The sequence below is a fragment of the Mirounga angustirostris genome, unplaced genomic scaffold (assembly GCF_029215605.1).
Source record: "Mirounga angustirostris isolate CCGP_5_RB_7025 unplaced genomic scaffold, mMirAng1.0.hap1 SCAF_4, whole genome shotgun sequence".
NCBI lineage: Eukaryota > Metazoa > Chordata > Mammalia > Carnivora > Phocidae > Mirounga > Mirounga angustirostris.
The window spans coordinates 180,409,195-180,433,782 of record NW_026991712.1 but is presented as its reverse complement, the minus strand read 5'-3'; the positions used below and the strand labels follow the sequence as shown (position 1 = coordinate 180,433,782).

The following is a 24,588-nucleotide window of genomic DNA, read 5'->3' as shown; positions in this document are numbered from 1 at the left end:
ACACACCCCTCCCTACTCAGCTCCCAGTCCCTGTTTGTTTGGCCTCGGAGGACTGACTCTTAAACTGGAGTTAATGTAGTTGCCAACTCACGTTTTATATGCAAGATTTTCAGACTTTAGATACATTTTTTCCCCTGTAAGAGAAAAGCTACTGAAGATCCCTGAGAAGAATCCTAGAAATTAAAATAATTATAAAGTAGACAGGCTGGCAGCTTGTTCAAGTTTCAGAGGTATTTAGTTAGTCTCTAAAATCATTTTGCTCATGCCACAAGACTTTGAGGTTCCAAAGAGTATAAGGAAATGTAGTGCTTTCTCGATTTGAATTTATTAAAGTTTATTTGGGGAGCCTTCTCTGGTATTTGGAATTATCCAGTCAAAGCCACTAAAAGCCTTTTTTAGAGAAATTAAAAGCTCCCTTCAGATGTGATCCTTGCTGTTCCTCCCCTGAGCTTGGCATGTGGAAGAGTTGTGGGCCAGACCCTCCACAGGGGCAAAGGCTGTGTGCACTGCCGCATCCCCCCCCCCCCCCCCCCGCGTGCAACGCAAGCATCCCAGGAATTTACACTGGGATCTACGGCTCTGAAAAATCCAGAACTTTTCCATTGTTTCTGTTGGAAGCAAAGCCTAGAGTCCTGTTTTAATACTATGAGCAACTTAAAACCAGAGAGGTTTTATTTTTATAATTTGTCTCCAGGATTACAGACGGCTCTCTTGGCTAGTCTGACTACAGAAAAGGGTTGAAATTATGCCCAAACTGCTTAACAGAATTTTTTTTACTGTCAGGTACATTTTCAAGTTAAGTATAAAATAAATGTATAGGAAATATATAGCATATTACTTTCATGAAAACCAGTTGCTGCACGGCCTCTTGCTGCTTCCGAATGTTCTCTCCCAAACACTGTGGAGAGGCGGGGCTAGACTCTGAGTGGCTCGTCTTCCCCCAGTGTCACCTTGGGCACCGTAACGGCCACTCTGGCCATCTGATGGACACACCCCGTCCCGTGTGCGGCTGGGCTGACCTTTGCTGGAGCCTTTCTGGCCATGGTTTTGGAGGCTCTGCTCTCACCTCGGTCCTGCTGCCCAGTTCCCTCTCTCCCTGACTGTGACTTCTGCTGACTTTACCAAGTCATTATCTTCCGGTTTTCTTTTCTAAGCATACATTAAAATTTTTGAAATGGACTGTTAATTCCTTGTGGAAAACTTATTTTCATATATGTTTCCAGCTTCTTTTCCTCCATCAGCACCAAGTGCAGAATGTTAACCACCCCCAGATAGAAAACTGCTGGCGGTCTGACTCTGCTCCCTTTACCAGCTCCCACAGAACATCTCGGTCATCATGCTTTCAGCCCACGACTTGACTGTCATCCACCGATGCCCCTTTCTCACTACCTGGTCTGTTAGAGATTGTGCGTGCGCGTGTCTTTTAATCCTATGAAGAAGTCATTTAACAAGAACTTTATGCTTTTTAACATTTTTTAATTTATTTTTTTATTTTTTTAAGTCGGCTTCACACCCAGCGTGGGGCTTGAACTCACAACCCTGAGATGAGAGTCATGTGCCCTACCGACTGAGCCAGCCAGGCGCCCCTGAACTTTGTGCTTTTCTCCCAGCCAAGCCTTTCACCTTGCCTGTGAACTCGGACTTGCCTCCGAAGCTGGTGTTCTGAGAGCTGCTGTCAGGGCCGTGCCAGCCTGCTGTCCTTGCCTTTCACAAATTTGAAAAGCTCTGTTATTGACTTTATGTTTTTATGATAAATTTCTCAAACTTGCCTGCAATGCAGATGGCACCGTTGATTATCTCTTTTAAGGGTGAAAGAATTAGGGCCCAGAAAGGGTCACTCACAGTAAGGCCTCTAGAACACAGTGGACAGAAGAGTGAATTGGATGGGAATAAAAGTCCCAGTTTTGCTACCAACTTGCTGTGAGATTTTAGAGAACTCCTATAATGAGATAAAGCTTCAAGAGGCGTGTTTGTGGAGTTTGGGGAGCAGATAAGACCACCTTTGAGGCTCTTTCTGCTTCAAATCCTAGGTTTTTCTCTCTTCCCTTTTAACATAGCCCATTATTCCCGTGTCCCATGTCTGTTCTGTTCTCTTAAGATGTGTGCCCTTGGCTTAGCCTTTCTTCAACCTTGTACGAAAGCCCCCAGTCTTCAGATTTCCTATGAGGGACCCTCTCAGCTGAGGGCAGGGAGGAGAGGAAGATCCTGTGAAAGAATGGTCACAAAAGGAGGAGATGGTAGATGGTGGTGTCACAAGGCTGGGGAGAGGAATCTTAGGAATGAATGTCAGACCTATGAAACTGTCAGACATGGAGGGAAAACCTGGGGCAAGTGAAGCCTAAAGAAATGTGGGGTTTCATAGTCATGAGATCAGAGGTAACCTTGCAAAGTGGTGCTCCATTGGAAGGGGAGTAGATGGAGGCGCAGTGGACAGAGGCGCAGTTGCCAAGATGAAGGGCTCAGCGAGAGGCGAGGCACTGGAGGGGGCAGGCACAGCCCGTCCTTTGCGGGGGAAGTCCTTCCGGGGGGTCCTTCAGGGGTTCCTTCGGGGGAGTCTGTGGAGGCTCCTGTTCAGGGCAGCTCATGTTCTTGATGACCTTTCATGGTAAGAGCTTAGAGATGGGGTCTCACCTGGTGTGGAATCAACTGTGTATCTGAGTAAGGTGGTGAAATCCCTACGCAAAGATCAGGTAGACCTGCTTCTGTGCGCCAGTACTGAATTCTGATTTTTATACCTAGGAGTTGGGTAGCTCAGTGAGGAGGCAGCGCACGTAGAGTTACATAGGGTTCTAAATTTAATTCACTTAAATCACGAAATGCGGGAGCCTTCACTGTTGTGATGAATTTTTAATGTAACTTGAGCATGCCTTCTAGAATTTTGTGTTTTCTCTGAAGCCTGCACATTTTTAAGTGAAACATTATTCTGTAGAATTTGCTAGTGTTTGACCAGTTTTAGTAGATAGTAGAACACAGTCTAGACCTAGGTTAACTTATTTATGTGATGCTTCAGGCAATTTTGATTTTGCAGCTTGCATCCCAGGCACCAGAGGTATAAATGCTAGACATTATCTATAAAGAGTAGCCGTTATGACTGTTGGACTTCTCTATAATATAATGGTAGCTATTTCACTAGAAAACCCAGTTTTATTGGTACTATTTAATGGTGAATCATATTTGCTTAGATTGAGGTTCTGTGTCTCAATTGACTGATTAGCGTTGACTGATAAGTGTTTCTGGCATCAGATAACATTGAAATGGTAAAAAAAAATTTGCACTCTAATTTGATTCTTGTTCCTTTCCTATAAATGCAGTGGACATCTCTACCACTTTTCTTTCATTTGCCCTTGAAACCAAGTGAGACAACGCATAGAAAGTGTTTTGTAAGGGCGCCTGGGTGGCTCAGTCTCTTGAGTTTCTGACTGTTGGTTTTGGCTCAGGTCATGATCTCAGGGTTGTGGGATTGAGCCTTGAGTGGGGCCCCACGCTCAGCAGGGAGTCCGCTTGGGATCCTCTCCCTCTCCCTCCACTCCTTCCCTGCTCATGCGCATGCGCTCTCTCTCATAAATAAAATCTTTTAAAAACAGAAATTGCTTTGTACAGAAAATGGTATTTTTACTGTGTTATTACTGGTCTTAAGAAATGTAGTAGCAAGAACACCTTTAGCATCATCATCCTTGTGGGTTCATTCTGGCTCTAGAGCTAATTTAGTTGCGTGACCTTGGGCAGATGACTTCACGTCTCTGGTCCTTGGGTATCTGTAAGATGAGAGGCGTGGATGGGGACGTCGGGGTCTTCGGCAGAAAGTGGTAAGAGCATCTGTTTTGCGGCGCGGGCATGGCACGGGCCTGAGAGTAAGTATACCGAGTGGGTCCTCCTGTCAGCGGCTGAGAACACAGTTAAAGATTAATTTTTTTAATTTTTATTTTTGTGTGTGAGAACCTTGATGCAGTAGGTAACTGCTCTTTTCCTTCTGTTTATTTCATTCAGTTTTCTTCATAACTGTGTGTGTACTTCTTTTCCTTATATACATGAAGTTTGTCCTGTCTTCCATTGTGTTCTTTGTTGGCGTTTCCATTTCACTTTCCTTGTGTTTCATTCCTGTATCTTTCTTGTTTAGACCAAGTGGAGCACGCAGCTGGCAGTAGCTTCTATGTAGGACCCTTCAGGCACCTGATGGTAAGTGCACACGTGTACTTACCAGGCTCCCAGCGGGCTCTGCTGGCCGGACCCATTCCCGAGGCCCCTCCTGCCTCACAGACGCGAACAAGTCCCCACGCCCCTTTGTAAGAGTCCTTAGAGGTTGTTTTGGTTATAGGCTTGTTTTTGTCTTCTCTTTTAGTTTGATTACAAATAGAACAGAAACCAAGTATCAGGAAAAGAAATTTACTTACAGAATTGTAGCAGGTTCCCCCACCTGTTATTCTGTTACCGCAGTATTTGGCTTTGTGAGTGACACCAATCATGCCTAAGTGTGAGTCGGGACACCCGGGCCCTAATTTCTGTTCTCTCGTAGACTGATTATGAGTCCTGCTGGGGCCGTGGCCTTCATTTTTCTCTCAAAATAGCAGGTAGGACAGGTGGTTTCCATAGCCCCTTTATCTCTAGTCTACGGTCCTAATGGAAAGTAACTCCAGTGTTAGATGGTTCTGATTAAGATTGTGAGGATCATTTCATGTGTCTGGTAATCTCAGTCTCATGAATGAATGATAATTAGATTCATGATAGACTCATTTCCACGATAAACTAGGTCTGTTAGTGTTCACCAAAGTTACTTGGGAATACATTTAATTGTTCTTTAATTTTTACAAGTGGCTTATTAGTGGGATTCAAAAACTTTTAAAATTCTTAAATATATAGACTGCAGAGCCCCATTATATCTTTCCTGACCTGTATTGTATTGGTTCAGCCCAGTGGTTCTTAACCTGGGGAGGCCTCTCATCCCCACCCTGGACATTCGGCCGTGTCTGGAGACTTTGGCTTATCACAGTTAAAAGTGGAGGTGCTACTGGCATTTAGTGGGTGGAGGTCAGGGATGCTGCTAAACGTCCTCCAGCGCATCGGTCAGGCCCACGACAGAGGAAATCATTTGGGGGACGGACGCCTGGGCAGCCTGTGGGCCTCTCAGTAGGATGCACGTGTCCCTACTTCAAGTGGTTTCTCTTCATAGGGAATCAAGGTTTCCTGGTCTTGTTTTTTTAAAGAGGGCACCTGGAGGTGGGGGGGAGGGGGTTGTGCACTTCTCACCGATTCGGTTTAGAGAGGCCAAAAGTAGACACTGACACTCAGTATCAGCTAGGTGTTTTGTTTTTTTTTTTAAAGATTTTATTTATTTATTTATTTGACAGAGAGACACAGTGAGAGAGGGAACACAAGCAGGGGGAGTGGGGGAGGGAGAAGCAGGCTCCCCGTAGAGCAGGGAGCCCGATGCGGGACTCGATCCCAGGACCCTGGGACCATGACCTGAGCTGAAGGCAGTTGCCCAACCAACTGAGCCACCCAGGCGCCCCAGCTAGGTGTTTTAATATTCTTTTAGGCCGGGAATAAAACTTAAAGTAGTACTTTTGCCTAAGTAGGTAGTTGTGTGATTTCAGTCTGAATATGTATTAGTGAATGGTATTATTAAAGTTGTGCTGTTTCATTGTAATATATATCTAGGAACTTCACTTATTTAATACTCTGTTTATATATATGGCCAATTTTTTGTATGACCTGCTAACCAGCTTTGTATAGCACTTGAGAGGCTGCAGAAAATCTTTGAATTGCTTTTGTAAGGGATTGTATTACAATAAATTGACATCTGTTTTTCTGTTAAATTTCTCAGTGTGACTTGTTTTAATGTATGTAAGATTTATGCGTAACAGGCCAAGTGTCCACTATGCCTCCATTTTTACTTATTTCCAAAGCTCAGACCTCTACAGAGTAGGAAGTAAGGGGTGAGAAAGGGTCATTCCTTGGGCTGTTTGGGGTACATGAGGTGGTTGGTACATAATGTCTTACAACATTTTTGTGTTTGTGATCCAGGGAAAAACTTCCCTGGATATAACTTTTGAATTAAGCATCCTGGAGCCCAGGAGTCCTTACACGGTCCTCAGCAGACATGGGCTGCAGCGTTAGGGCAATTCTGTTAGCTGCCTGTAATCATTCCTGCTACACCAGTGATTGGGTAGGGACTGGGCATCACACAGAGGGAAGGGCATCTGTCGTCGTGAGGATAAGAGAACTGGCTGGAAGTAGATGGAATCCAGACGTCCTGAAGCATAGCTGGATTCCTCAAGAACCTTGTCATCATCAGATTTAGGTTTAGTGCCCTTCAGTTGACAAAGGGAGAAGGAATTGCAAGAGAAGGTTACTGCTTCCACTGTGAAAAGGTGTTTCCGTGTCCTTGCCCTTTACAGAGGGGATTGGTTTATAATGCTTCCACCTGCAGGCTCTTGGCTTCTTTTCTTACCAGCATGTGGTTCCAGTGAAGTGCCTGCTTGGGTCCTGAGTTCCATTTTAGATGCCTTTGGAAATGAGGGATGGACATGTTATTGGGAAGTTATTTGAGCGAACTCTTAACATCATGGCAGAAAGCGTCAAAGCATCTTTTTTTTTTTTTTTTTTCCCCACAGACTGAAGACTTAGGAATTTAAAATAGTATTTTAGAATTTGCCTAAGACTGACAAATGGCCGATTATTGAGTATTTTGTACTTTTCCTCCCTTGTTTCATCTCTTTAATTATTTGCCAAAATCTGGTGGTGCTTTTTTTAGGATTAGTATTTGCTTCATATGATAATCGATGTTTCCATTTTTAACTGTGATGAACTTCTCAATGTTACTTGTGTGTGTCGCACCTCATTTTCATGTGTTGTCTCTATTTTCGTTACTGATGTTCCTCAGTAGTGGTGCTCTGTTACAGAGAATACCGTTTTCCAGGAGCACTGAGTGGTTTCTTGTTTGTCAAGAGGCTTGTTCTGAAAGAGAAAGGACCGCTCTGTGAGGTGTGCTGGGGAGAGCATTGCAGGAGGAGAAGAAAGAAGTGTTCGGGGAGGTTGAGGAGGGAACCTGCTCTGAGTCTGAAAACTGAACAAGAGCTACCAGGAAAAAGAAACTTGGAATTTAAAAAAAAATAGAAAAGAAGGGCCACAAATTCTGGTTAAATCCCAAAGAGACTCAGCTTCCAAACCTTCAGTATTAGTACATAGAAAAGAAGGGCCACAAATTCTGGTTAAATCCCAAAGAGACTCAGCTTCCAAACCTTCAGTATTAGTACTTTTCTAGAGAATGGCTTATCCATATTGAATATCTTGGTGACCTGAGCTCATTGTTCCAGCTTGTCAGAAATGCATTGCATTTTAGTCTTACCTTCTAAACTGTGGGATTGGTTGGAATGCAGTTAGTGTTTCCTGAATTCCATTCTTCCAGTTGTTAATGAAATCCTGAATTGTACTGGACCTGGAGTCGAGTCCCTGGGGACCCTCAGAAGTCATGCTGGCTTGATAGTGAAGTATTCGTAATTACTCTGCATTTGATATTTGAGCCACTGCGCATATGCATCCTTTGCGATTCAGCGGAGCCTGCTTCTGGTGTTTTGCTTTGACAGTTGTGGATAAGCGTGTCTTAACTAAAAGGGACCCAAGTTATACCGTCTTTTTTTTCCCCAGTGTGCTTCTTACAAACAATCAGACTTTGCCAGTCCTTATTACTTGTGTGGTATTGAAACTCGGTGTTAGTTGTCTCTCTCATTTTCCTCTGACATCAGTATTTTTAACTTTTCTAGAATAGATGAGCTGTTAGTTTGATAGGGGAACTAATGCCCAAGAATACAGGGTTTATCGGTTTCTTTTTTTTCTCTAACATGACTTAAAAGTATTCTTATTCATTGTCTGTTCCTTTCTTAACTGATAGGATAATTGCCTAGAAATCTACAGTTTGCTGTCATTGGATTAGTAATTGTCTTTTTCAAGAATTCAGGGTAATAGTGAGTAAGTAAATAAATACATGTTGTGTTTTAGGGAAGAAAAAATCCCAGGAAAGTAAAAACAAAGCAAACAAAACCGAAGACCTACAGCTGAAGACTAGCGAGCCAGATTCTGCTTCTGCAAATATGAGAGATTCTGCGGAAGGTAAGCTTGGAAGTTGGACTTGTATGATTTGGGTATGTATCACCAGTTACTGTAAATCTCCTTGGGATGCCCTTTTGAGGCTTCACCCAAAAACTGGATAGGGTTAACAGCAAATGGCTACCTGAATTTATATGTGGTGAACTGAGCCTTCCACATCTCACCTCCCCTTAAAAATACTATTAAAGACGTTCTTTGTTAAAAACAGAACTATTCCCTGGTTAAAATGAAATGAAACATACTATGTGATTATATTTATAAATACTTTATAAAGTTCAGAACCATCAAAACAAATCTCTGGTGATAGAAGTCAGACTGGTAGGGACTTGAGAAGGCTTCTCGGACACTGGCACTAGTCCATCACTGAGCAGTGTGGGGGGTACAGCAGTGTATTTACTCTGTAAATGTTTTATCTAGCTATATACTTATGATTTATATACTTAACATTGTTATGTTTTGCACTTCAGTTAATTGAAACATCAAACACCTATGATTTTATATCATAGTGTGCAGAGTGAAGAGTTCTTTTTTTTTTTTTTTTTAAGATTTTATTTATTAGAGAGAGGGAGCACGAGCAGGGGCAGAGGGAGAAGCAGACTCCCCGCTGAGCAGGGAACCCACCGTGGGGCTGGATCTTAGAACCCTGGGATCGTGCCCCTTGTATTTTGTTAGAAATTAAATTTCTATTTTATTTCCTCGTGTTTCTCCACTCCACATTTTCTTCTTTATCATCCCTTCTAAGGCTTGATATTCTAGGCCCTCCATGATATGAGAATTCAGAGAGAGGCATGGATTGAAAGTTCATCAGAAAGGCAGATTGCTTTGTGCTCCTTGTAGTTGAACGACCATATTGAGACCATTGATAATAGAAACGAGGGAGGCATGTATTAATTCGTTATGTGGCAAATACTTGCAGAGACTGGAGCTTTCTAAGAATTATTTGTAGTGACCTAAACAGGCAGATTTCAAAATATAGGCTTGTGACTCTTTCAAGAAACATTTGTAGAGAAAAAAAAAAAAAACCCAACAATATTTTGGATGCCTTTTATAAAGGGTGAAAGATTGATGTGATCTGAAGAGAAACCCCAGAGTATTTGGATGCCTTTTATAAACCACTTTATTAGCACTGTTTGCAGTGATGACGTTCATAAAGGATTATAATTTCCTGTGGCATTTTGTGAATCAAGAACAGACAGGTTGATTTCCTAGAGCCTTATAAAACTAAGTTCTGTGTGCTGATACCAGATTTGCTGATTAAGACTTCTGTTTGAACAACAGCACAAATACTGAAGAATCTCAGTGCCTTTAGTGGCAGAATTAAAGAAGAAAATCTAACAGCCCTGTCTCTCCCCTTCAGTAATTGAAGTCAGGTTATTTATTCCTGATACAATATTAGGTCCTAGGAAGAAAAGTACCTAATATTTATCTGTTTGTGGAGTAGCTGATGAAAGTGTGATTGGTTCCTTACAGGCTAGTTGTCAACTTTTCCTGAGTGTTCGGCATTGTCCTCAGCAAGTGGTCTGTGTCCTGAGCAAAACAGTCCAGACTCTTCCTTGTGTTCCCCAAACCTTCCTTTATTTTTAAAACTCAACAGACCTCATTGAGTGTGTGGATACACGTTGGTGTGGACCTTACTAGTTAATTAATAGAGCTCTGAGTGTTTTGTTCCCTATTACTTTGGACAGTTTTAAGTCTGGGATTGTTTACCAATCACAGGGAAAGAAAAATTTTTTTTCCCCCACAGTAACAGAAGCCACAGATTTTGGCTAAAAATAGACTCTAAAATTTCTAAGCCTTAGAGATGTTCTTTTCATTTTCTGTTGTCTCATTTTGACTTTTTTAGCAAGCTGGGTCTTTGTTGAAAATGTATTTGGAAAGGGAGTTAGCTTCTACCACCATCAAATGACTGGTGTCCCAGTCTGTGGAGAACTCGTGGGATTAATGAAGTTTGTCTTAGGGGAGAGAAGGAGAAGGCTGGTCTGTTGGGGGAGAGGTAGTGGACAGACAGGTAAAAGTAAGGCCAGGGGGCTGGGACTGAGCAGGTGAGCTTTCCACGAATACCTGGTGTTTGCAGAGCTGGGAATGGTTGGCCTTTTTAGCCCGTCCTCCCCACATCCAGGTGGTCCCTGGGTCTGTTGACAGGTCTCTTCTCTTGACAGTCTGGCCACTCTTTTGTGTGTCCATTGCTTCCTTCCATTTCCATCTCTTAGTGTGGGCCCCACCCTCTCCCTTCTAATACCCCAGCCTTAGAATTCCTGCCTTCAGGATTGTCCTCCTCCCAATCCCGTAAGCCACATTGCAGCCAAATCTCCCAAACGGCACTCTCCTGCTTTAAAATACCTTAATGGAGCCCCACTGCCCCCAGGTAAGTCCAGACTAATTTCTAGTGTGATACATGTTTTGATTCCTCCTGCTTGCTTTTCGAAACTTTTCTGTCCTTGACCTTCAGGTTCAGTCTGCTCAGTCCTTCCTTCCCTGATGAACAAAGTCATTATTAGGAGTTTCTCCCGCATTCTTCGGTAGCAACCCGTACTTCCCCAAAGCATGGTCATTAATTCAGGACAGTCTTGTTGCTGCTTTCTGGTACGTGGCCCCCGTTAAAGTGAAGCTCTGCCAGGATAAGGGTCTTGACAGTCCTGTTCACGTAGTACTGCCATATAGTAAATATTGGCCCAGTGAATGAAGAGCCAGAAGTCCGAGGAGCTCTGCTTCCTTTACAGAGCCTTTCTGAATGCAGGTTTCATTTTCTTAAAAGGGGCCTAATTCAGCAGGGACTCAGGTGGTACTGTAGAGAAAGCAGCGCCATGGACCATCCCTGTGAGCACTAAATGGGCTTGTGATAGTGCCTGTCTTAGAGCAAGGGTGCTGTCCCTGTGATTCTTTCCAGCCGCTTCTCCACTTCTCGCTTTCCTTGATAGCGTCACTCTAGCCTCCCTGTCTCCCTGCTCTGTCCCTTTTCTTAGGAACTCCATTAGGCATTTGTCCCCACTGCTCTGCTAGAACTGTTGTCACCACCACCACACCTCCACCTTGATAAAGTGGATGCTTAGCCCTCTGTCCTCCTCTTAGCCAACCCATTCGTAGTTCCGGACACAGCTGATCGCTCCCTCCTTTTGGAACTTTCTTTGCTCTTCTTGGCTCTCCAGGTAACCTCACTGGCCGTTCTTCTGACCTGTAAGTCCTGGAGTCATCGGGGGACCGTCTTCCCGCCTCTTTTCTGTCTGCATTCGTTCTCCAGGTGGCCTCCTGCAGTCCTGGGCTCCAAATGCCACTTCGGTTTGAGGACTTGTAGAGTCGGGGCTCAGCCTCTGTTGAACTGGAGTCCTGTAAAACAGATGACTTAATGTCTTTACCCAGGGGTGTGTGTGTCCCAAAGCAACTCTTGATTTCCCCTCAGCACACACACTCACCGGCGGGGGGCCGGGGGCGGGGGAGCTCAGACCTACTTTTCCCTCAGTCTTTCAGTAGATAGTATTACTACAGTTGCTGTGGAATCCTCCTTGACTCCTCCCTCTCCCTCCCTCTCCTGCCCACCACAGCCGGTCAGCAATCTTGTCAGCCTTTTATCTTCAAAATATATCCAGTGTCTGACCACTTACCAGCACCTCTCCCTGCCTCCATCCTTGTCCACCTAGAGTTTTCCTTTTGTCAGTCCCTCCGCACCCCAGCCTTTCTGACTTCTTGCTGTTTTTTTGAACACATCTAACATGTTGACTCAGCTCATGCATCTGCTGTTTCCTCTGTCTGGTGGGCTTCCCTCCCCCAGATACTTGTAGGACTCATTTTCTTTAGGCCTCTGCACCACTGTCATCTTACTAGTGAGCCCCTTCCTGACCACCTGTCTGCCATCTACCTCAGGTTGGGCTCAGGTGGGTTTCTTCTGGGTATAGAGACTCAGAAGTCACTTCGGGTCTTTATTTCCTTCTTCAGATGCTCCTGAGTTCTTTTTTCTTTCTATTAAGTTTTTATTTTAATTCCAGTATAGTTAATATACAGAGTTATATTGGTTTCCAGTGTACAATGTAGTGATTCAGTAGTTCTGTACGTTACTCTGCTCATGATGGTAAGTGTACTCTTAATCCCCATCACCTGTTTCACCCATCCCCCCCCCCCCACCTCTGGTAACCACCAGTTTGTTCTCTGTAGTTAAGAGTCTGTTTCTTGGTTTGTCTTTTTTTCTCTTTTTTCCCCTTTGCTCATTTGTTTCGTTTTTTAAGCCCCACACGTGAGTGAGATCATATGATGTTTGTCTTTCTCTGACTGACTTACTTTGCTTAGCATTATACTCTAGCTCCATCCATGTTGTTGTTGCAAATGGTAAGATTTCATTCTTTTTTATGGCCGAATAATATTCTTGTGTATGTGTGTGTGTTTATATACCACATATTCTTTATCCATTCAACTATCGATGGACGCTTGGGCTGCTTCCAGAGATTAGCTGTTGTAAATAATGCTGCAGTAAGCATAGGGGTGCATGTATCCTTTTGAATTAGTGTTTTTGTATTTTTGGGGGGGTAAATACCCAGTAGTGTGATTACTGGATCTTACGGTAGTTCTGTTTTTGATTTTTTTTTTGAGGCACCAGTTTGCATTCCCACCAACAGTGCATGAGGGTTTGAGGGTTCCTTTTTCTCCACAGCTCCTGAGTTCTTAATAATTTGATTAGGCTTGGAAAATGTCCTAGCTTCTAAATACATAGTTTTGGCCAGGAAGGAGGGAAAGAATCATTCTATTCAAGACAGCCTACGAAGAACCTAACCTGGTAATGTGACTAACAGTTTTCTAGTTTCAGTTTGGAATCATAAGGAATAGAATTCACAACAAGACTCCTGATATATCCAGTATTACTGGATACTGGATCCGAATCCAGTCCCGAATCCAGGATTGTGTCAATATCCAACACAGGTGTTTTTTTTTTTTTTTTTTTTTAAGGTTTTGTTTATTTATTTGAGAGAGAGAATGCAAGAGAGAGAACAAGCATGGCGAGGGGCAGAGGGAGAGGGACAAGCAGGGAGCCCAGCGTGGGGCTCGATCCCAGGACTCTGGGATCCTGACCTGAGCCTAAGGCAGATGCTTAACTGACTGAGCCACCCGGGCGCCCCTCCAGCACAGTTTTAAGTGCTACAATTTCTGTCAACACAATTGTATTTATATGTGTGTGACTGAACACAGAAGAGATTCGAAGGTCCATGTGGCCACACTTTGTTCACGTACGTATCCTCATCGCACGGTGTATGGCCTGGTGTGTAGCAGGCGCTCTGTAAATATTTGTTGAGTAAGTGAACAAAATGGATTCCTATTCAATATAGTTTCATAAATGGGAAGGTAGAGCTTTTTATTGCTGGTCACACTCTCCCACATGTATCTTCGGTGATAAGAGAAATGGCTTGCATAGTAAGAATTGATCATAAAGTGGCTAGATTTTGTCCTCAAGCCTGTGCTTCTGCTTCCCTGTGCTTTCTAGGTCCCAAAGAAGAGGACGAGAAGGCGTCAGCCTCTGCAGTGGAGCAGACGGCCGTTCTTCAGGAGGCGGTCAGTCAGGATGTGCCTCCGGAGCTTGTCGTCCCCCCTGCCGCCTGTGAGCCCCGCACGGAACCAGACGAGAGGCCAGCAGCCACGAACTGTGAGGTGAATGATGTGGAGGAAGAGGAGGAAGAGGACGAGCTGGAGGAAGAGGACGAGCTGGAGGAAGATGGGGAGGAAGAAGCTGACATGCCAAATGAAAGTTCTGTGAAAGAGCCAGAAATCCGATGTGATGAGAAGCCGGAAGATTTACTAGAAGAACCAAAACATGTGTCAAAAGAAACGCTTGCAGGCTCTCCGGAGGTTCCACCTGTTTGCAGAACTCCCAAAATGAAAGAAGAGGCCAATGGCGACATCTTTGAGACGTTTCTGTTCCCGTGTCAGCACTGTGAGAGGAAGTTCACGACCAAGCAGGGGCTCGAGCGCCACACGCACATCCACATGTCCACAGTCAATCATGCTTTCAAGTGCAAGTACTGCGGGAAGGCATTCGGCACGCAGATCAACAGGAGGCGGCACGAGCGGCGCCACGAGGCGGGGCTGAAGCGCAAGCCTGGGCCCGCGCTGCAGCCGCCCGTCGACCCGGCAGACGGCAGAGCCCCCGGAGACCGCGCCGCCGCCGCCGCCGCTGCGCATGGCTCGCCGCCCTCCGGCCTCGGGCAGGACTCTCTGCTCTCGCATTCAGAGAAGGCCCCCCTGGAAGCGGTCAGTTCTTCTGTTGTAGAGGAGAACGGGGACGTTAAAGAGCTGCATCCGTGCAAGTACTGTAAGAAGGTGTTTGGAACGCATACGAATATGAGACGGCATCAGCGTAGAGTGCACGAGCGCCATCTGCTCCCCAAGGGCGTGCGGCGGAAAGGGGGCCTCCTGGAGGAGCCACGCCCGCCCGCGGAGCAGGCCCCGCCCGCCCAGAGTGTCTACGTGCCCAGCACGGAGCCAGAGGAGGATGGGGAGGCAGAGGACGTGTACATCATGGATATCTCCAGCAACATCTCGGAAAACCTAAAGTTCTATATTGATGGCAAAATTCAGACCAGCAGCAGCACGAGTAACTGTGACGTCATCGAGATGGAGTCCAGCTCGGCCGACTTGTATGGGATCAATTGTCTGCTTACTCCAGTTACGGTGGAGATCACCCAAAACGTAAAGACCACGCAGGCCGCCATAGCAGATGATCTTCCTAAAGAGCCTTCCAGCGGCACGAACAGCGAGTCCAAGAAACGGAGAACCGCGAGTCCTCCTGCGCTACCTAAAATCAAAGCGGAGACGGAGCCTGAGCCCTCGGTGCCCTCGTGTTCCTTACTGCCTCTCAGCATATCCACGTCAGAGGCAGTGTCTTTCCACAAGGAAAAAAGTGTGTACTTGTCATCGAAGCTCAAACAACTCCTTCAGACCCAGGACAAGCTAACTCCTCCTGCAGGCATTTCAGCGACCGAAATACCGAAGTTAGGGCCCGTTTGTGTGTCCGCTCCCGCGTCCATGCTCCCCGTGACCTCGAGTCGGTTTAAGCGGCGGACCAGTTCTCCTCCCAGTTCCCCACAACACAGTCCTGCCCTTCGAGACTTTGGAAAGCAAAGCGAAGGCAAAGCAGCGTGGACTGATGGAGTTCTAGGTTCCAAAAAGCCCAAATTAGAAAGTCACAGCAACTCACCCGCGTGGAGTTTATCTGGGAGAGAGGAGAGAGAAGCCGTGAGCCCGCCATGCTTTGACGAATATAAAGTATCTAAGGAGTGGGCGGCCAGTTCTACTTTTAGCAATGTGTGCAACCAGCAGCCACTGGATTTATCCAGCGGTGTCAAACAGAAGGCTGAGGGCACAGGCAAGACTCCGGTCCAGTGGGAATCTGTATTAGATCTCAGTGTGCATAAGAAGCCTTGTAGTGACTCTGAAGGCAGGGAGTTCAAAGAAAACCATCTGGTGCAGCCAGCCTGCAGTGCTATAAAGAAAAAGAAACCAACTACCTGCATGCTGCAGAAGGTTCTTCTCAATGAGTACAATGGCCTCGACTTACCTGTAGAGAGCACTGCAGATGTGACCCGGAGCCCGAGTCCTTGTCAGTCCCTGGACCCCCAGCCGGACGCTGGCCTTGGCCCAGACTCCAGTTCATCGGCCCCTGTGTCTGAGTCCCCACCCGATGTTTCTCCTTCCTCGCCTGCCCTACAGACCTCTTCCCTTTCTTCTGGGCAGTTGCCTCCTCTCTTGATCCCAACACACCCCTCTTCCCCCCCAGCCTGTCCTCCCGTGTTGACTGTTGCCACACCACCGCCTCCACTCCTTCCTACTGTCCCTCTTCCGGTCCCCTCTTCCGAGGCATCTCCCTGTCTGTGTCCCTCTCCGCTCTCGAATGCCACCGTGCAGTCCCCGCTTCCCATTCTCTCCCCTACGGTGTCTCCGTCACCGTCTCCCATCCCTTCCGTGGAGCCGCTCACGTCTGCTGCTTCGCCCGGACCCCCGACCCTTTCCTCGTCTTCTTCCTCGTCGTCTTCCTCGTCTTCTTCCTTCTCCTCTCCGTCTTCCTCCTCTTCCCCCTCGCCGCCACCGCTCTCAGCAGTCTCCTCTGTTGTTTCCTCTGGGGATAATCTGGAAGCTTCTCTGCCCATGATAACTTTCAAGCAGGAGGAACTAGAGAATGATGATCTGAAACCCAGGGAAGAACTCCAGTCTGCAGTTGAACAGGAGATTGTTCAGGAAACATTCAACAAAAACTTCGTCTGCAATGTCTGTGAATCACCTTTTCTTTCCATTAAAGATCTAACCAAACATTTATCTGTCCATGCTGAAGAATGGCCCTTCAAATGTGAATTTTGTGTGCAGCTCTTTAAGGCTAAAACTGATCTGTCAGAACATCGCTTTTTGCTTCATGGAGTTGGGAATATCTTTGTGTGTTCAGTTTGTAAAAAGGAATTTGCTTTCTTGTGCAATCTGCAGCAGCACCAGCGAGATCTCCACCCAGACAAGGTGTGCACCCACCATGAGTTTGAAAGTGGCACCCTGAGGCCCCAGAACTTCACCGATCCCAGCAAGGCCCATAGAGAGCATATGCAGAGTTTGCCAGAAGATCCTTTAGAAGCGTCGAAAGAAGAAGAAGAGCTAAATGACTCCTCCGAAGAGCTTTACACAACCATAAAAATAATGGCTTCTGGCATAAAGACGAAAGACCCAGATGTCCGACTGGGCCTCAATCAGCATTACCCGAGCTTTAAACCGCCCCCATTTCAGTACCATCACCGAAACCCCATGGGCATCGGCGTGACGGCCACAAATTTCACGACACACAATATCCCACAGACGTTCACCACTGCCATTCGCTGCACAAAGTGCGGGAAGGGTGTTGACAACATGCCGGAGTTACACAAACACATCCTGGCGTGTGCTTCTGCCAGTGACAAGAAGAGGTATACCCCTAAGAAAAACCCAGTCCCCTTGAAACAGACCGTACAGCCCAAAAACGGTGTGGTGGTTCTAGAGAACTCCGGGAAGAACGCCTTCAGACGGATGGGACAGCCCAAAAGACTGAACTTTAGCGTCGAGCTCAGCAAGATGTCCTCGAACAAGCTCAAACTAAACGCGCTGAAGAAAAAAAACCAGCTTGTCCAGAAAGCAATCCTTCAGAAGAACAAATCTGCGAAGCAGAAGGCCGACTTGAACGCCGCCTGTGAGCCGGCCTCACACGTCTGCCCGCACTGCCGCCGGGAGTTCACGTACGTCGGGAGCCTCAACAAGCACGCCGCCTTCAGCTGTCCCAAAAAGCCGCGCTCTCCTGCCAGAAAAAACGTTGCCCACTCCTCCAAGAAAGGCGGGCACGCTTCCCCTGCAGAGAGCGACAAAAACAGCAGCGGCCACCGGCGGCGCACGGCGGACGCGGAGATCAAGATGCAGAGCATGCAGGCTCCTCTGGGCAAGACCAGAGCGCGCAGCTCGGGCCCCACTCCCGTGCCGCTGCCCTCCTCGTCCTTCCGGTCCAAGCAGAACGTCAAATTCGCGGCTGCGGTCAAGGCCAGAAAGCCAAGCTCCTCCTTAAGGAACTCGAGCCCAATGAGAATGGCGAGAATAACTCACGTCGAGGGGAAAAAGCCCAAAGCGGTGGCCAAGAACCATTCTGCCCAGCTCGCCAGCAAGACGCCCCGGGGCCTGCACGTGCGGGTGCAGAAGAGCAAGGCCGTCCTGCAGAGCAAAGCCGCTTTGGCCAGTAAGAAAAGAACAGACCGGTTCAATGTAAAGTCTCGAGAACGGAGCGGGGGGCCGGTCACCCGGAGCCTCCAGCTGGCGGCCGCTGCCGACCCGGGGGACGGCAGGAGGGAGGACGGCGGTGGCAAGCAGGAGCTGAAGGACTTCAGGTAAGCCGAGTCTTCCAGGGCCAGAGGAAGTCCGAGCTGACGAGCGCGGGGGGGAAAGACGGTTGGAAGAACACCATATTCTTGCCCAATGGCTGTTTTTTCCTTTTTTCCTGTAGAATTTTGACATAAGCATTTAAAGGAAGTAGCTGTTGGTTCAGTTGGAGGCACGAAGAAGGGTCGCGGCTTTGGCTGCCTCAGACCTGAATTCCCAGCTTTTGTGTCAGACCTAGGACTCACCGAGTGGTACCGTTTCTTTATTAGGGCCGGTTGTGAATTGAACTTAAAACCATGACAGAGCTCCCCAAAGTACCCCATTATGAAAAGGTGAAATTCTCTCACACTTCCTTCATATCTTGGGTGATATCTCAGTGTCACGTTGTATTATTTCCGGATCATAGACCATTGCTCCTGGTTACGGTTGGAACTTCACCGAAGTCCGTTGAAACCACGTTGCCGGCTTGTTTAATATTTCTGTGCCCGGAGCATAGTTACCGTATTGAGCATGCTTTTATTGTTCATGCTTTCTTGGGTTGTAATTTGAAAAAATTGCCTCACTGGTTAAAACCAACACCCAGCACCGGACTCTCTCTTGAGATGCCTTATTCCACACACACCCCCCGCCCGCTCCCCCCAACCAACCCACTCCTGGCTCCAGACAGAGGATAAGAAACAGGCCAGATTCTGAAGAAAGGAGAGGAGGGAGCGCTGAGAGCCTTGCAGTGGGGGCAGAGTCTGGCAGGCCCCTCGGACAGGTGTGGCAGCCCAGGGCAGGTCGGCCCCATGTGTCAGCAGCGCCTTTGTTCCCCCAGCAATGGCGGAAGACTTCATCTTAGGTTGGAGGTGATCTCACTGTTCTGTTCTGTGTCCTCCCTGTATTAAGAACTGTTCTCAGCGGCACATTGAAAACACAGGGCGACAGTTAAATATGTCATACTGACTTTTCAGATTTTCCAAGTTAACTCAAGTAACCCGAATTGACGTTGCGTTCTCGGAATCCCTGTTGCCTGGATAATGCCTCCAGGTGAATCCTGTGTGAAATAGTCAACATCAGATAGAATTTCTGCAAAATACTTTAAAATCTTGTCCTTTCAGAGTGATGAGCTGCTCGGCTCTAGGCTTTCTTGGCTGTAACTTTCAGTGTCTGAAAACTCTTTGGTGTTTCAGGCAAACCATTAGAATGAGTTCTGGGGAGTGACTGCCATTTTGGAGAGGTCACGAGGACTCAGGTGCTGTTATCACTGCACAGTTGATGAGTGGAGTTCTTGGTGCTGGTGTGCCTTAAGTCGTGGCTAAAGAAAGATGTAGAGAAGGGTCATTGGCCAAGGCTGATTGGAATGATTTACCGTAGGAACGAAGGGTCGCATTTTTAAGAAGCGACTTTCGTGAGTGAACTAAATAATCCGTCACGGTAGTTCCAATTCAGCATCTGGTCTCTGGCCATGGCATATGCATTAATATAGCATCTTGGAGCTTAGCCCTGGTGAAAATGCACACCTATGTATCAGCTGTTCAAGCTGCCTGCCTGTGGCAGTTTAACTGTGTACCTGTTTGTACCCCGTCTGTGTTCTGGAAGTTCCACAACAACAGGATGTTCTTGAACCGAGTCCTTTTCAAGGTTAAAGAACCAGAAAATGCCATTATTTTCACTGACTGTACTAAGAAACATCTCCCGGGTGGTTGATGCTTTAGAATGTACTGTGTGCATCCCTTTTTGTCTGCAGTGTTATCTGAAAGAATCCCTTATTTTGTACTGGATCCCATTTATACGATTCAAGGGTGAGGTTATGAAAAATTAAAGTAATATAAAGATAAACTCTCTTGAGTAACTATACATGTATGAAGTTCATTCACTTGGCCTCTTACTCATCCAGTGCTTTTTGACGAACCCTGAAAACTGCAAAGGACCAAAGTGCCTAATAAAATTGTGTCTCTCTTCTTTGCTCCAGTTAATCTTAATTATTTTGCTTTATTTGGTAGTTAACAGAGGGTTCCATTGCTGGAATGCATTTGGCCTAAAAGCAAACACTGAAGAGTCTGATAAGAAAACACTGCCATTGTTTCTAACGGGTAGATGGCGGCAGCAGGCGTCCCCTCCCCGGTGGCAGGAGTCTCTGGCACTGTGTACTGTGGGCACAGCTGAATGAAGGACGTGTGTCCTACACTTGGGGAGGGGGGCGCTGCTTAGAGGTGACCACAAATTCGTGAAGTATTTTTGGCAAGTGAAAAAAACAACACGTTCCGTAGGACATCATAGTTTAATTATCTGGACAGAAGAGTGGGCATTTCTTCCAAGAGTTTGGTGTGGTCTTCTTAGCACCTTGTCGTGCATTTGCTATAAAACTGGGATTCCTAAGCTCCGGCCTCCGGAAGGTGGGTGGGGGGGTGGTCATCACTGTCCAGCCCAGGGCTCTTAGAAAGCCGGCCTCATCCTCCCTCCATGTTGGGTGTGTTACACTGGAAAGGAATTGTTTTAGGTGTAGTCTTCATCCCTTCTCAGTATATTTCTGCTTGTAAATTTTATTCGGGGCTGATTTCATGGCGCATGTTTAGGAGGAGTTGCTTTGCCTTTGTTTTTTCAGTGATTTTGCTTTACTTAGCCCATTGCGTATTCACGGACTTACACCGAACTGGCCGCACATCCTTTTCCTGTGTGTCTCAGCCTGACAGACTGTGATTCAGAGCTAGTCCCCAGCACTCAGACATTTTAACATTTGAATGCCAGTTGAGGATTCCACAGTTTCTCAAGCCATGTGAATGAAGTCGGAGTTTCCCATTGAATGCTGAGGGCTCAGCAGAATTTGCCAGTTGGTCATTTCCTGGAGCACAAGACATTGTGCCAGTCGGGGTGTAAAAAAGACCCGTGTTCCAAATCCTCCTCTTAGGACAGGGCAGCAGAGGACACCGGGCATACCGCCCATCTTTAGATTGTCCCGGGACAGCTGTCAACCCAGTGGACCCTACCCTTTGTTGGGCTCACCTCACACGGTCAGTGGCCAGAGCCCACCTGCATGTTGTGGGACTGGAGTTAGATCTCTTGCTGAGGGCTCATTTCCACCTGCTGTAAGAGGGAGGAAAGACCAGGAAAGAGATAGCCGTCTTTTGGTCTTTGTAAATTTCGAGGTGTTCTTACATTCTTCAATGCTTCTTTTAGAGCAGCTTAACAAAATACTGTGTTCCCGTTAAACACTTAAAGATGGAGCAACATGAGATATACCGGACCATGTTTTCCTGTTGGCCACCGTGATGCTAAGTTTTCACATACCTGTCTCTGCCACAGACCACTCCAAAGAGACCTGCTCGTGGTCCTTCCCAGCCTCTCTCGAGTAGGATACCCAAGTTCCTGTGCACCTTCAGAGTCCTTCTGTTGTTGTTCATAATGACATTTGTTGAACAGTCTACATACCGTTCCGTTAACACAGTCAGGTCATGTCAGGTGATGTTGCCATTCATCTTCAGTTTCCTTGTTTTCTAGGAGCTTCTTGTATGTAGAAAAGCCCCCCAGACAAAGCAAACCTTAATTGACTAAATAAAGATATTGCATGCTCAACTTAGGATAAGCACTACGGCCAAGGATACGAGATCTACCACGCTTGCAAGACCAGTTGAAGCTGACTCAAAAATCCTCACACACGACTGACTGTCGGCAGGCTTCTTGCTGCCCCGGTTAGGGTCGGGTCTCCGTTGCTTTGCCAGAGCCCAGCGCATGCACTGGGCTCCCAGACAATCGGGGTACAAGGAGGAGGGCATGTGGCCACGGCGCTGGGGGCTCAGATCTGAGCGCAGCCCTGGGTCTTGGCACACAGGAGAGAAAGGAATGATTGGAACTTAACCTTGCAGAGCAAGTTCTGGTTTATGAGTAGTACTCTGTAGATTTCAGGGACAACAAATTCTGATGCACTCATTCTAAAATGCTTTGGTCACACACCAGCTCTTGATGCCTTTCTTTTAAATGAGTTATATACAGAGAGGCATTTAGCTTCTCTCAGCTTGTTTGTTCTTTTTCTGTTTTTTTGTTTTGTTTTGTTTTGTTTTTTTTAAATATATATCACAAGCAGATTGCCAGCATAATGGAGAGGAAACCGGATTGGATATGGATTTTTTTTTTTTAAATGCTTCTTCCAGTGTCATGTTCATATATCCAGATGGACATTATCCTCTCAGATGATTATCTGGCACTAATTTATAACTATTATATTATTGGAGACTATGTAGCAATATATACGCAGCCAGGATGCACCCCAGGCCTCTACAGATGTATGTCTACATGTAAGTATAAATGAATTTACATGCCAGGTTTTACACTTCCGTCTCTAAAAGAGAGCAAAAAATCCACAAATTGGCCTCGTCCTGAGTGGATGTGTAAGTGTTGTTTCTCTGTGCGTTCTATGCCTTCCCCTTAATTGTTGACTGAGTTGGTGGAAAATGGCTTTTATTCATGTTGTTTTTTGTTCTCAACTTTAAAAGTAATCTACCTCTGAAAATGTGTAGTTTGATGCTTGTTTGGTGAATTTGTGCCACTTTAACCCTTTCGCGACCATTCCCATTTTGTTACATTTCTGTTATGGGGACTTTTATGTTGAAATTTTGTACAAAGCATTTGTAGCAGTTTAAAAATAAAATATTTAAAATTATTTAAATTGTTTTGGACACTTCAATTGTATTATATGTGATTTACATTTTACATTTTTGTTGGAGTTGTTAATCTGGAGAGTGTTTTTGTATTGAAGTTTGCTGTTAGTTATTTTATTCTTTCTTGTTGGAGAGTGATATAAAAGACTATTCTAATGAAAACATTAAAATTTACAATTTGACATACAAAAGGGGTTGTCCGTTGATTTTAACCAATGTAGCTTTGAGAGAGAGAGAGAGGGAGGGGGGTTCATTACAGACAGGTGTGCCCTTTGCTCTTCTTCCCCTTCTGGTATGAAAGAAATCATCGGAGCTTGTCAGATGTCTAAGAAGTGTTTTTATGCTATTGCTAGCAAGCACTTAATAACTAGAGGGAATTCAAGTGATACGTTTTATATAATTGTAACCAATAAAAACACTTTCTAAACCCTTGTGAAAGGATTGCTTTTGTACATCCTCGGGAGGAAGAGGAAGGGGCCGCGGGAGCGGTCGGGGGCCGCCCTTGGTAGGAAGTGCGGCACGTAGAGTCCACCCAGACCTCTCTTTGCTCGTTCCTATTTGGCATTCACCGAATGTGGGTTACACTGCTTATATCCCAACGAGAGGGTAGACATGCAATCGGGACAGTGGTGCCGAGAAGTACCTTGTGAACTTACTTTGCTAAGAGGGAAATAAAGAACTTCATGTGTGGGGTCTCGGCTTCCTCTGTGCTTGTTAACAGTTCACTTTGGGGTTCGTTCTTTTTAAGAATTCCCGGAAGAATGAAACCAGTTGTAATGTTTGTATTAAGCTTATATGGAATTGCTGTGTGTGTGTGTGTGTGTGTGTTTTAATTAAAAACGATCGAATACAAGCAGTTTCATAATGTCTTCCACTGCAGCACTTGCTGTTCTCGTACTTTCTTCCTTTCTCTGCGTGTTACTGCACCTGAGGGCACAGTGGTGAAGCTGAAGGTGTGATCAGCCTCCCTTGGCCAGATGGTCCTGTCCCGTCTCTGGCGTATGGTCCTTATGGTACTCTGCTGTTACAGAAACCCAGGGGAGGAGGCAGGCGTGGAGGAGGTTGAGGGCTTGATGGAGCTTCAGAACGGCTTTCAGAATGCCTTGTTTTAAATGTTCTGCTCAACTCACCCAGTGCCCTGTTGACGAGTTGGGCCTTGTGCCTTGTGAGCTTGAGCACTGGGCTGGGAAGGAGAAGTGGGTTTCCATCGTGGCCCAGGTGCTAGCCATTCATCCATCCCTCCACGTGCCAGTGAACAGGCATCTGATGGGTGCCCTCTGTGTCCCTGCTGTGGGTGGCTTCACCTTGGGCAAGTTCTTTTACTTTCTGGATCTTCGTTCCCAATCTGGTTAGCAGGGAATGGGCTAGATAGTCTCTGAGTTTTCCTTCCAGAAGGAGGTCTTTTTTACTGGGGATTGGTTACTCACAGACTATCTCGCTGGACTGAAGGGGCAGGGCCAGGTCTGGCTCCGTGGGACCCGGGTGCTGACAGCAGTGCCTGAGTGTGACAGGCACGCGGACATTGACTCAGTGGAAGAGTCCCCAAGAAGTCCAGTAACTCCCACCCCACCAGGAACAGGCTGCCCCCGGGCTGGTTGCTTTTCCTCTTTATGGAGTCAAACATTTTAAAAAATTCAAAAGGCTAGTAATTGAAGCCTTAAGTTTCTGCTCTTTTAAAGCACCTCTCACTGTTTTTGATTACAAACCCTTCTCTAGGCTGGCTGCTTTAATCTGGTTGATTCAGGTGCTTCTAGCAAGATGTTGTACAGAATCACATGAATTTATCGTGCACCCACCATATACCAGGGCTGTGTTCGGGAGCCTAGGTTACGTAAGTGGACCAAAATCCCGGCCCTTGTGGAACTTATATTTGCTCGGTGGTCTCTCCTATTTATACTTCCTATTGAAAACGTCGTCACTCTGTCACGGTTCTCCAAAAGCTGGGTGGTCAAGAAGATGCCTCTGGTTTCTTCTTTGAGGGTAGATATCTAGAGGA

The 24,588-nt window shown here is 46.2% G+C and overlaps 1 protein-coding gene across 18 annotated transcripts in view; it reads left to right on the top strand.

Annotated features, from left to right (window-relative positions):
- PRDM2 (PR/SET domain 2) overlaps positions 1-24,588 on the top strand; it is a 118,798-nt gene that overhangs the window by 66,959 nt on the left and 27,251 nt on the right. For 14 of the 18 annotated variants that reach the window (XR_010411093.1, XR_010411088.1, XR_010411092.1 and 11 more), the window contains 2 exons: positions 7,996-8,106; positions 13,568-17,963. Coding sequence is in view for 6 of the 18 variants with exons in the window: in XM_054513127.2 (XP_054369102.2) it covers positions 7,996-8,106; positions 13,568-17,963 (4,507 nt within the window). In the remaining 12 variants the exon portion in view is untranslated. Of the gene's footprint in view, positions 1-4,117; positions 4,177-7,995; positions 8,107-13,567; positions 17,964-18,079; positions 23,371-24,588 lie in introns of those variants that run through there. The other 4 variants (XR_010411097.1, XM_064589905.1, XM_064589903.1 and 1 more) reach the window with 4 other exon arrangements.